General features: G+C 43.4%; 1 protein-coding gene across 2 annotated transcripts in view; it reads left to right on the top strand.

Moving 5' to 3' along the window:
- GRID2IP (Grid2 interacting protein) overlaps window positions 1-8,850 on the top strand; it is a 262,480-nt gene extending 253,630 nt beyond the window's left edge. For both annotated transcript variants that reach the window (XM_069209713.1, XM_069209714.1), the window contains 2 exons: window positions 1,978-2,142; window positions 5,887-8,850. In XM_069209713.1, coding sequence (XP_069065814.1) covers window positions 1,978-2,142; window positions 5,887-5,958 — 237 coding nt within the window. In that variant the 3' untranslated portion in view covers window positions 5,959-8,850. The remainder of the gene's footprint in view (window positions 1-1,977; window positions 2,143-5,886) is intronic.
- The last annotated feature ends 4,373 nt before the right edge of the window (window positions 8,851-13,223 follow it).

Below are 13,223 nucleotides of genomic sequence, written 5' to 3'. Positions count from 1 at the left end.
ATTAACTATAACCTGGACCTCTTACTCACACACTCTTCTCATAAATTATATCATTTGAGATGTCATGACTGTTATGAATGATATCATTTAACATACTGTAACTTATGTAATATGATAGGATATAAGCAGTGCATGGGGACGGTACGAGTTACAGTTAATTTAGTTTGGCTAGCTAGTTGACAAGTCTGCAGTGACAACACCATCTTGTGCGTCTTGCATATTGTGTCCAAAATGGAACGCCGTCGCGAATTGATACTTAATTTATGGTTCACTGCCTTCACGCATGCTAGACTGACACTAGACTTAACACACCCACTAAGGGAAGGCAAGAACTGGAATGATAAGATGCAGGAGCCATTTTAAAGTGGATGGGGGTAGAAAGGCCTAGGACGCTGAACTATAATACACTGCCAGTGTCGGACGAGCCTATAGGGCAATCAGGCAGTGCCCGATGGGCTGGTTTGAAAGGTCAATGTGTGGGCAAGTTTATGGGCCTGTTTTATTGTCTGGTGAACCAGTGTTTACTGTTGATTCCCTGATATTGCCACAAACATTTCCTGCAGCAAACACATATGCATGCATACTCACCTGGCTTTTAAAACACCTATAAAGCATGTTTTTACAAGTTTAACATTTCCCCAATTTGCAAACATGGGCCCCTTTTTTAGCTGTCTGACTGACTAATGGGGCAACCTTTATTTTGGTGTCTGGGCCTATTTTCTGTTCCTGTCCGACCAAGTCCACTGCCACCATCCGCCTCTCCGGTTGGCTACTCAAGGGATAATTGTGTTGTATCTCCATTCAGCTGTGCTACACTTTACTGTCAAGTGTTTCTTGATAACAAGTGGACGATCTCCAAGTGGACTTCCAGATTGTTGAGTAGGCCAGAAAAAGAAACTAGGCAGGATGGCACAGTAGTTCCATGCGATGCACAGGGCTTTTGCCCCAACACCATGTGTGAAGACAAACTTGTCTCTCAACCTGCTGCTCAGTGCTAAACCAACCTAAGCTATGACGGCCTCACTGTGCCAATACTATACAGTCCATTTTCCCATTGCCAACGTCACTCGAACACAGTTCCACTTCTCATTGCCAACATCAGTGCCCATCGATGTCAAGTGCAGCTTATCTTTTCGACCAACAACAACTTGCCTCAACAGCAGGCTGCCTTTCTTGCCAACAGCAGTCTATAGCTCTTTAAACCCCTGTCAGCTTTCATCTTTACAGACATCTTTTATAACGTGTTTTTTTGGTGAATGGGCAGCAGCATTACAAAGTCTGTCATCTCAGGTATCCCTCATGATGGGCAGGACTGCCCTCTTTGTACTCCTGCAGAACCTCTCTCAAGCTTTATTTCCGTACTCACCCCATGACCTGTCTTGTGCTTCTTCCCAGTGATTAATTTGTAAAACTTTAAGTACAGGCGCCCAAACCTTTCCTTAGGAGCCCACCACTAAAGCTGCTGAACATCAGGATTGACGAATACCAAGACGGGTTTCGTCTTGATTCCACCTTATGACTCTCTTCCCCTATCCTTCACTTACCTTCTCTTTTCTCATTCTTCCAAGTTATTTTTCATTTCTGCTTTTCACCTTTCCCACTGTTTGTCTATCACTCTTCTTCCTCCTCTGTCTCCCTTTTGTGTGCTTCTCTCACCTTCAACATAAAAGAACTAGTGATGAAAAAGTAGTTCTGCTCACCAGAACCGATAGCTGGTGCCCATCACCTGTAACCATGGACGTACATTAAGCGCTGCTTACACTCCCTTATTGTGGGCACACACCAAAAGTAGTTTACACAGAGTAACATAGTGTTTGCAAATGTACACACTCAACATGATGCTACACCTTCATTAGTGGAGTGAACAAAGGTAGATTCACTTACCTCCACCCTTTCACTATCCTCGGTCCTTGAAACTATACATACCGGCTACATGATTCATGTTGTTCCACACTTTCCTTAACTGTCTGTGCTCAGTCCTTCCTGGAGGATGCTTATCCAAGCATCAAGGCACTGGACACACTTCAACAGAAATCCATGGAGGAGTTCAGCAAAGTCTCATCATTCTTCGGCGAAGACCCAAAAGTCACCACAACTGAAAACTTTTTTGGCATATTTGCTGAATTCAAGAATAAGTTTGAGGTAAGATAAACATAAGAGCATTGAGGGTGGTATTTTTTCCATGTTTCAGAATTATTGTGTCAGTAGATGGGCATTTCCAGGAGTTAGAGGATAACCATGACTCCGTTTACCAAGCCATGACAATAAGGGAGGATCTAAATCCCCAAGCAAGACCCTAAGCTCTCGCCGGGTGATTTTGTTAATGACTGCCCCAGCGCTGTGTACAGGGCTCTGACAGAAACCCAAGGCAGAAGGATCCTGCAGGGCCAAAGACTGTACACCACCTCTAGTAGATGGCGCCCTGCTTTATGATGGGCCAGGTGCAAAGGACAGCTGGCTAAAAGGCTGAGAAGAGGCAATGTAGAAGGGGGAGTTTGTCTGGGTGGACAGTGATTAAGGCTGGTGCAAAGGATAATGAGTAATGAAAGAACATTTTTACCGTACAGCTGGAGTTAATAGCAAGGAGCACTGCAAGGGGGAGTATCCGGGCATACTTCTGGACTAGCGAGGCAGGGCTATGGAATGTCTAAGGACTATTTGGGGGAAGAGTCCGGGTGTGCGTGGGTGGTGTCAGAAGGTTTTTGCACAGTGGAGAAGTAAGAGTGAGGTTAAGCATAGAGGGTAGCAGGTGGCACAGCAGATGAGCAAATGTGAGAGTACACTGGTGAAATATTGTGTGAGGACACTGCACTGCAGAGGAGTAAGAATCAGTGTCCTGTGGGGGTGTGAGGGAGGGAGAGCGTACAGTAGAAAGATTAGAGTCAGGGCATAGTGAGTGGTAAAGAGAGCAGAGTCTAGGGGACCATATGTTATAGTTTGTAGCAAGGGCTCTTCATTGCTGGTGGCCATTGAAGACAGAAGGCACCTGTATGGGACAATCAAGAGTTGAATTATATGCCAAAAAGTTAGCTTTTTGTAGTTTTCTTTGGAGCAGGTATTATCCTCTAAGGGCTTGTAAAACTGATGGAGACATCTAGTAGACTGTTACATTGTTAAAGTGTTCTTTCAGTGGAAAGCCAATCCCATTTCCAGAGATCTGGAAGGTTTTGGGTAGTTGTGGAAGGTCGACCCGCATTTTATGGGCAAGGCTCCCAAAGAAGTGAGGATGAGGGCTGAGGCCAGAGTAGTCAGCAAGAGGTAGTAAGACAAGGATCCTAACTGGAGCACAAAACGTTTCATAAAGAGGCTGGAGAAGCCTGGAGAGAGACAAAAGGACTGCAGCGACTGGAGAAACTGAAGTTTGACAGTAAGGAGGGGAGAAGGCTAAAAAGGGCACCTGCAGTGGTCAACTATCAGGGGCAACAGTTATGCACATCCTTGTGGAAAACAGTACAGTTGAGGACAGAAGATTGTCTGTGCTTGTAAAGTTAATGAGCAAAGGATCAGTATTGCAGGAGAAGGTATCTAGTAGATACTGTTCATTCTGCAAATCATTTAGGCTTCATATACACCCCCTCCAGTGTATTGGCCCCAAGAAAACAAATTAATGCTCACGAAGTGCTGCCCAAAGTCAAAATCATGCACCAAAACGTTAAATCATTTAGGGACAGATGTGGCTTTACTGCCATGAAAAGGCTGGCGGAGAACAGGTGCAGGAGGCCACAGGGGGCCCCTGCACTGCCCATGCACTGGCATGGACAGTGCAGGGGTCCCCCTGCCCAGCACTAGACAGCGAACATTGCAAGTATGCTGGTGCGCCCTGCAGAGGCAGCATTGCCGAAGGCTCAATTATGAGCAGACAACAATGCTACCAGCAGTTTCCTGCTGGGCTGGCGGGTGGAAACCTTGGTTTCCGCTTGCCAGCCCAGCAGGAAACTCGTAATGGGTCTGGCGGGGAGGTAGCCAGTGTGGCAGCAACCTCCCTGTCGGAAGTTTGGCAGCGGTTCAAACTGCCCGCCGAACTCCTAATTATGCCCTATGCGTAGCAGACTGACAGTTATTCAAATTGTGCAGCGTTCGCAACTGTGCATATTGTTTATGGAGTACTTTCAGTGTCAATAGGTATATTTAATAGAAAGGTTTTGTTAACATTGATTACCCAGTGGGCCTGTAAACGTGAAAATAAAATAAACCGGAATCTCCACCTATGGAAATCACGGGCTGAGAAAACAAGTGATTTTATGCAACATTTGTTTGGTGCCTTTAACATCTTTATGGCTTCTCTAAGAAACTTAGTGACTCCATAATAAATTCCATTGGAGTTTTACCTGACTTGTAGTTGAATGGCCTCCTTAATTATATAATACAATTCTGTGCAAAGAGGGCCTTCAAGAAGTTTCCTTAGCTTCATAAGGACGGGTACCCAGCCTCTGGAAGATGGGAGAAGCTTCTAGAAATTCCATTTGAAGTCCCCCAGGCATCCTGCCTTCCCTGCCCTGACCCCAGAGTAACTACAGGGGATATGCAGCCCTTTGTGTAGAGGCTGAATACGACCTAGTCAATTGCAAGTAAGGCCGGGCCCAGTTCTACCGTTCCATCCTGCCAGCGTTGGCCCATCCAGGCACACCTAAGCTTTCTATTATGTTTGGCTGTCAAGGAGGAATACACAAAGCTCAGCTGTCAACTACAACCAGTCATGTAATCTAGAGATAGGCTACAGGCACTTAATGGCTAAGGCAGGAAAATGCCAAATTTTTTAAGTGGCATTTTCAAAATTGTAACATAAAACCCACCTCCACCATAAGTTAGGATTTTTCATAACATTTTCAAATACTTAAAAACATGAGCTGGTTACCTATGTAATAAGGTAACTTCAGTGTTATCCTGTGGGAGAGGTAGGCCTTGCAGTACTGAAAAACTAACAGTTTTTCATTACCAGGACATATAAAACATAAAAGTATATGTTCAACTTTTTAACTGTTCTGCAACCAGCTCTCTGGGCAGTCCAGGACTTACCCAACGGGTGTCTTTTATGTATTAAAAAGGAAGGTTTGGGCCTTGCAAATTATTTTTTTTGCCAGGTCGAAATGTCAGTTTATAAACTGCACACACAGGCTGCAACGGCAAACCTCAGACATGTTTACAGGGCTACTTAATTGGATGGCACAATAAGTGCTGCAGGCCCACTTGTAGCATTTAATTTTTACCTGCCCTGTGCAGATGTAGTACCACTTTACTATGGATTTATGAGTGAACTAAATATGTCGACTGGGGATAAGCAAATGTTACCACGTTTTAAAAGGTGACCACATGCACTTTAGCACTGGTTAGCAGTGGCATAGTGTGCAGCAAACAAGAGATCAGCAAAAATTGGACGAGGAAGGCAAAAGCTTTAGAGGAAGACCACCTTAAGGCTGACAGGTCTAATAGAGTCTCTCTCCACTTGGCTGAAGATTGGCTGTAGTCTACAATAAAACAACTAACAAGCCGTTGACTCTTTTATTGTGAGAGTTGACTTAGCTAGCAATTTTTGGACGTTTTGTCTACATTGATCTGCAATCCAACGTTTTAAGGAATTTCCTTCTTTAAGTACAACAAACAGTGTAATATGTGTTTGTCCGAAAATGTGTTACTATGGAGCAAGTTAGGACTTTATGACACAGCATTCTCAATGTGTTGATTTAATACCTAGTTGACTTATCTCTTTCAGCAAAAACCTAAATGTAGTTGATAAAAAACATGATAGGTAAGTAACTTTCCTACTGCAATGGGCTACTTTAGCGTAGATATTTGGGAGAGTTATTGTGGTTTCTTTCAAGTGACTTTTGATGAGGCTTCTGATCTCTGCACTGTTTACTAATGGCTTTTGGGAATATTCTTTTTCAGAGGGCGATAAGTGACATCCAATCTAGTGAAAGCCTGCGGACTCCCTATGTGACATCTCCACTCTCCTGGTGATACCCTTGATTCAGCATAAATGCCAGTCCTTTTCTGCCAACTAAGTGCAATTGGTTCTTCTCCCTGAAATAATTTCAAAGGAGAGACATTCACTCCACAGAGTACAGCGCCGAAAACATGTGCAGACCATGGAATGCATTCGGTACTTTGGCGCTTTAAGACTTCATACTATACTAAATTTATTTCCCATGTAGAACGTCTGTACTGCCATAACTCTCCCAGGTGGATTTCTGGAATCACAGAAGGCTCAAGAAGTCAATACGTGCAAGAACACTGCCTCCGTCCATAAATCTAAACAGGTGAACAATGCAAATAAAACATTTGGACTATGACCTCTTGGCCTCACCTCAGCTTCATTACTGTTTGTCTTTCGCTGGTGCTCCATTACAAAAGAGACAGATAGGCTCTTTGTCATTTCCTACTTGCCTTTGTTGGAAAGAAGACCTCTTGGCTGCCCCTTTAAAGACTTTGACTGAGGTAGGCAGACACCTCAGTGTAGGATAAGTACCCTTTACATCTCCCACCATCTGGCACCATCTGGCAACACCAATACTTGTTTGATTACACCTTGCCTGGAACCATTTCTACCCTGTGCTACTTGCATCAGGCAGTCAACAAGGCCTTATATGTATTCATGACAAATTGTATGAAATCTATTAACTGAACTACAATACAGATCTACAGCTAACACAGTGAAGAGAGGCTCTCCATCCCATAAGTAATACTTAGGTGAAAGAGTACAGGTATCCTACCACCTCTGATAGCAACAGTATGTAATGCTTCCCTAGCATCAATGATGTGGCATATTTCAACCCATGGTGTGTGTGAGTGGAAAATTAAAATATATTTGGCCCTATGAGAAGACTGCTAGATCATCCTCTCAGCACTGATTATGTAAGGAGTGATACTATAAGTAGTAACTGCCTGAGAAGAGAAATACCTTATTTTATTCCACCTGCCTCTACTTGCTTCTGGTGGGAGAGGTGATTGTGATTATGCAAGCCTATCAATGGTATCTCTTTCAAGAGGCTGCTGGGATGTTATCAATGCTGACAATGTAGGCATTAGAGGACCCGTCCCATGCCTACTACTCGTGGGAGACAGTTGCCAACATAGTGCCATAAACAGTTCAAGGGGAGCGACATGCAAGCCAACCTGTGCTAATGTGGGGGAAGAGGCAACCTCATCTTCATGTGCAATATAAGGCCATCCTGTGCAATGAAGAGACAAGGTCTTGTTGGCATATAAAGTGTGTGGTGTGAGGAACCATTCTATGACCTCCGATAGTGTTATGGGAGAGGGATTCCTATCATGATAGTGTGAAGGGAGAGCGGTGCTCCTATCATGAGAGTGTGAAGGGAGAGAGATGTTTCCATCATGCTAGTGTGAAAGGAGAGAGAGGTTCTATTATGACAGTGGAGGGGTGAGAGGAGAGGACAAGGATTCTTTTCATCGCTGATGGCTTTTGGTGATGGGAGACATTCTTACATGAGTGGTAGGATTAGAGAAAGCTTTCTATCACTATTAAAAGTATGATGAGGCCTTCCTATCTCCTTTTACAAGAGTAAAAGAGCAGTCACCATCAACGCCTACCTATCGACTGCGATAGAAGGCGGTTACGAAACCTTTCCATCATCAGTAAGAGAGCATGGTATCACAGCTGGTAAACTGAATAGTTGGAGGCCTGCAAGTCACTGCCAAAAGTGTGAGAAGAAAGTGACTACTTTAATGGTACAGGTAATCTTTTGAGATGTTTATTTCACTGCTGGTACAATAAGGATTCATTCACATCATCTCGGATGTGATAAAAGATCTTCCCAACACCACCTACCATGTCATTCATCCTAATTCCAGACACTGCCAGAAAATTATAGGAACAAGGTCTATTCACCTATGATAAGAGGGAATCGTTTTTCAGAAGAGAGGAGCCTGCGAAGTACTTGAACATATAACCAGACTTTCGATTGAGAGTGAGGGGTCTCTGCCACGGTGCCTCAGTTTATTTATAAGAGATCACCCACTGAATGAAGAAAAGCTTTCTTTGTGTATTTATTGGAGGTTTGAACTATGGTAGCAAACCCAACTTTCTTCAGTTGTCATACAACGTGTAAGTGCCAGTTGTACACAGTGAACTAATCCAGCACTCCTTGTGTATGTCTGGAAAACAAAAAAAACATGTTTTCTTTTTCAGCATCGAACAACCTCCTAATTTGCAGTAAAATCTTTTGATTTCTGATAAAAGACAAAAAATAGGATCCACTAGTTTCTCAAATTAGGAGTGAAATGTGGCAGTGAGAATGGATGTGGCGTTTTACGGTATACTCCTACACTGATTGATTGTAGACTGCTGACTTACTAAGAGGCATAAGCCACTGGCAAGGCTGCTGTAGTCTTGACCAATAACCCTAGTCAAAAACTGCCATTTATTGTTTGGAGAAGCAAATCACTGAATGAATCTACAATTGTCAGGATTAATTCACTGTGTCCACAGAGAAGAAACATTGAGGAGATAACGGGTGATCGCTATTCCTAGTTTTTCCCTTTGAGAGGCACCTTCAGCGTAGCACATCAGTCAATGAAAACCACTTTTTAAACTTTTCCACAGTCGGGATAGAGTTCTCCTTAGGAGCAGTATAGGGAAAAGTTTAAAAAAGTGTATTAAACTTTATAATAAATTAGTAAAAATATGTCTATGTTAAATAATAATGTAAATTAATTGTATGTACTTATTTGAATGTAGAACAAAATAAAAAAACAGCTACAGCACTCAACTTAATTTTTAATTATGTCTTTCAGTAATTTAAATATTTTAATCTTTAATGAATTTAAATTGATTAAATGAAAAAATCTTTTTTAGAAGCTTAAATTCAAAAATAAATTCTCAGCTAAAGTAAAAACGTTTTATTATGGATTCATAATTATAACAAGTGAAATATAGAGTTAATTAAAAGTAATGTAATTATCTTTTTTTTAAATGAAAGCTATATACATTCAAACCACGTTGTTAAAATAATTTATGTTTAAATAGTAAAAATGTTAGATTTTTTAGATTTTGTAACATTATATTTATGTTTGTTAAACTTTTTTTAAAGTAATTTAATTTAACATTATTTCCTATGGGGTTTTATTTTAAGTCCCTACTTCCATTATTTTTTTATGGAAGTGTGCTGCAGTACTAGTTGTTGACCACGTGTGGTGCTGGACTAACTACGGTTTCTCCTTTGGTAGATGTAACTTACACTCGTACATTTGTCACCACCCCCTTTTTCAGGGGTTGGAGACATGTAAGTCAACACTTTAGAGTAACTTTGCACTCAAATTTTGTTAACAGCCAGAAGTAGTAAAGTTACTCAAAAGTATCAGAGTAAATTACTTACAAGTGTAAGTTACCTTTGTGATTAGCCCCCATTGTGTTTACTGGTCATCTAGAAGTATTTCTCAACATTAGCAAAGGTTAAGATAAACTGCTGTGATACCCAATATCCTTGTACATACTGTGTAATTCATCGGATATAGTATCCTAGTGTTAAAATACTGATATTTAGAGAAATGTTACAGTGCTCCATCAGAACATTCCAGTTTCACCTTTTCAGTGGACATGCATTCTGGGATCGTACACATTACTGGTGCCTGCGCCACTCCTTTGGGAGCATTTCTGAAGTGATGAATGATGCATTTCAGCATGTCTTATTTAAGTACTACAATAGTTGTACAGCTTATTGTACATGAGACGATGAGCATGCCTTTTACACAGCATCCATCTGTGTTCCATAGTATGATGCAGCGTCTACAAGGATAAGGCCTCGGTATCCTGTCAATTTTTGGATCCACCTGCTATAAGACAAGCCCTATACATTTGAAAATTAACCCCGTCCATCCTATCAATTCCACCATCCTCCTTTTGGCCACTCCTTTAGCCGTTACAATTTCCACTTCACCGTCGATTTCTTCCATCACCTAACTCACAATTTTATCCCTTCACCTAAAGCACGCCCATGTTCACATTCACATCACTTATTTCTTCCCTAATCTCAGCCTCTTCTATTCATTCATGTACATTGTTTTGTCCCTATCTCTGCCCCTTCAACTCCCAACTGTTCAATGCTCTAGCAGCCTATTCTGATTTTTTTTTGTTAAAGACGCTCAACTGTTGTCTTTTTTTACTAAATGTATATGAGTATTTTCATCAAAATATATTACCTCACTCATCAGTGTATTACGCACTATACCATCTTGTAAATGGAGAATGGACTCGTCCCTATGGGCCAAGTCCAGACTTTAAGAGTTGTTGTTTATCTCCTGCATTTCACATAGTGAAATAAAGCACAAGTTTTGTCACAATAAGGCGTTTATGGTGCTGGACGAAGGGCCATCTCCTGCAGTCAACTCTGAATCCATTCTGGTTCCCCTCGCACCATCGCGATATTGCTTTGCATGCAAGAGGTAGTACCCATCCAGAGGCTTAGTTTTAAATATTGGGTATCTGGGTGGCGCTCCTCCCTGATATGACCTGGTCCCTCAACCTCCACCTGCTGACTCAGCGAGCAAGTGCAGACTTGCTGAGATGACGTCCCTCCCACTGAATGTGCTGGGTCGAATAGCGCTCCTTAAGATGATGATCATTCCAAGGTTCCTATATATTTTTCAGAATATATCGACTCCACTGACACGTCCATGGTTCGCACCTTGGACAGGGCCATAACATTCTTTCTCTGGAGGGGCACTAGAAATAGGTTGGCGATACATCACTGTCAGAGAGGTCAATATGATGGTGGGTTGGGGCTGACTAATCTATACCGTTACTACCTGGCGAATCGACTCATTATCCTAAATGACTGGTTCAATGGGTGTGGTCAGACCCGACATATCATCTTGATCTCATGACTCTTAGCTTCCCCCAGATACTGGCCATTCTTTATGGCACCCCGATTCCCAATACCATGGCACCAGGGACCAAGATGGTTTTCACGGCATGAAGAGATGAAGGGTGGCCCTATGTCACACTCGATGGACAAACTTCCTGACTCAGCTGCCCCCTCCCCCTTTTGGAGGGGCACCTGGCTTCGGTAATCAGCAGCAGTGAGGGGCTTTGACAGGTGGGATGTGTGGGGTATCTCTCTCCTCGGGGACATGTGGAGGGGAACGTATATGTGTTCGTCTCCGAATCTCTAAGGGACCTACCATCTATCCCACACCCAATTCTACAAGTACCTCCAACTCAGCCATGCACTACATACACACATAACAAACACAGATCCCCATCCAGAGTACAGTCCCCTGGAAGCCAAACTACTTATGGGGGCGCTGGGGAAAGGGGGAATATCCCAAATATGTCAAATGTAGATCAACAATGCCCCAGGCAACCTGCACCATATCAGATGGGAACGGTGGCTGGGCCAGTTGGACGATGAGGATTGGCACGTTGCGCTAATGGTGCCCAGAGTTATCACCATGTCTTACCGCCTCAGGATAATACAAACATACTACTTGTATGGGGCCTACCTCTCCCCTGCTGGACTGCAACGGGCTGGTTTCCTTTCCGAATTTGCATGCCCTAGATGTAGGACTACCCCTGTAGACTTTTACCATGTGACATGGGCATGTCCTCTCATCCACCGATACTGGGTAAGGATTCTTGATGAGCTCACTGAGACGGTGGGTTGGGTGGTCCCACAATCCCCAAAATGGAGCTGGTTGGGATGATGGGGGACATGGGAGGTACAAGAGCTGACCGCTCTTTATAGGAACTGTATTGTTAGTGGCCAAGAGAGATATGGCGGCAGGCTGGAACATATCAGAACCACCGACTTTATCAAAATGGAGGCGAGGAGTGGACTGGTGTTCACAGCAGGAGAAACCAGTGTATGAGCTCGGAGATGCCCCCGCAAACATACTAAAATATGGGGGAAATGGCTGGACCAAATGGCTTGTCTGGCTCGTGTCCAATTGAGGCTATTGCTGATATTGTTCTATGTATACATGGAAGCCAACTAACAGGACTGCCTGTCAACTGACAATGTGCTGGCTTTGTGCACTGCTGTGCCTTACCTTGTTCGTTCTAAAATTAATAAAAATTGTTTATCAAAAAAAATATTTTTATTATTATCACAAGTGCAGCCAGTGTGCAAAATCCACAATGACATACATTGATTAGTATCATCAAAATGCCAGATCGTCCCACCCCCTTCCCATCCCTCTCACTTCCTGATCTGTTCGTCCAGATTGTCTCTGGGCTATTCCACTTCCTCACCAGTTTGTTGCAGAGCCCCACATATATGGCCTCCATGTGCATTCCAGTCTATCAAGATTTTCCCCTGCTTTTGGGGGTAGCCTCTGCCCTCATAGACCGCTCACTCTGCCATCATGCACCGGTCCATTTCCTGTTTCTAGGACTCCAGACTTCCCATAACATTGCCTGGTCACCACCTGTCTTATTGTCATCCTTAATCACTGGGCCCTGAGACATTGGTATCACCCCAAATATTGAGCATACACTGTTTCGCAGAGACACTCACACCCCCAACTTCTTCTAGACACTCTATAACTGCTGCCCAGTAGGTCTGCGCCACCGGGCAATCCCAGAGGATGTGCAGGAATGTACCCATTTGCCCACAGCCGTGCAGGCAGTTTGCATCTCTAGCCCATCCCATCTTTACCTTGGTGGTTTGGGTGTAATACGAGTAATGTAATAGTTAAACTTGATTAACCTAAACCCTGATCATATAGCTACCTCCTTCAGAAGTTCGTCGATCAAGTGTGACAAAGGGCCTCCCACTCCCACTCTTTGAAGCCTCCTATCTTCTGGTGCCATTTATCCCTCCAATGGTTCAGGTTATCTGCCATGTCATTAACTATTTTCTTGTAGGTCAGTGACGTGGTCTGTCGGGGCATGATTTCATCTAATAGTCTTATCTTCCAGGGGTGCACCTCTCGGCAGGACTGTATTAAGCGCATTTCGGATCTGCAGATATCTATATAGGCTCAGTAGAGGCCAATTGATACCTCTGTCTTGGGTCCACCCAGGAGTAATGTCACTGTTAGTCCAAATATCACCCCCTTTGGAGCTCCCTATGAGGTCCCGTTCATCAAACCCAGGTTGCTTCCATAGTGTCCCAGGACTCTCTGTGTCTCAAAGGGGGGTCCCCAGTGTCACCTTGCTTTTCCATCCCAGGAACACTGTGGCCTTATGCCACAAGTGTACTATTGTCCAAGTGGGGTCCAAGAAGTTGCCCCTTTTAGTCCCTCCATACAGTGCTCATGGATAC

Source organism: Pleurodeles waltl, chromosome 10 (assembly GCF_031143425.1).
Source record: "Pleurodeles waltl isolate 20211129_DDA chromosome 10, aPleWal1.hap1.20221129, whole genome shotgun sequence".
In the NCBI taxonomy this organism is placed as follows: Eukaryota; Metazoa; Chordata; class Amphibia; order Caudata; family Salamandridae; genus Pleurodeles; species Pleurodeles waltl.
The sequence above is the reverse complement of the archived record's forward strand: the minus strand, read 5'-3'. Positions and strand labels throughout refer to the sequence as shown.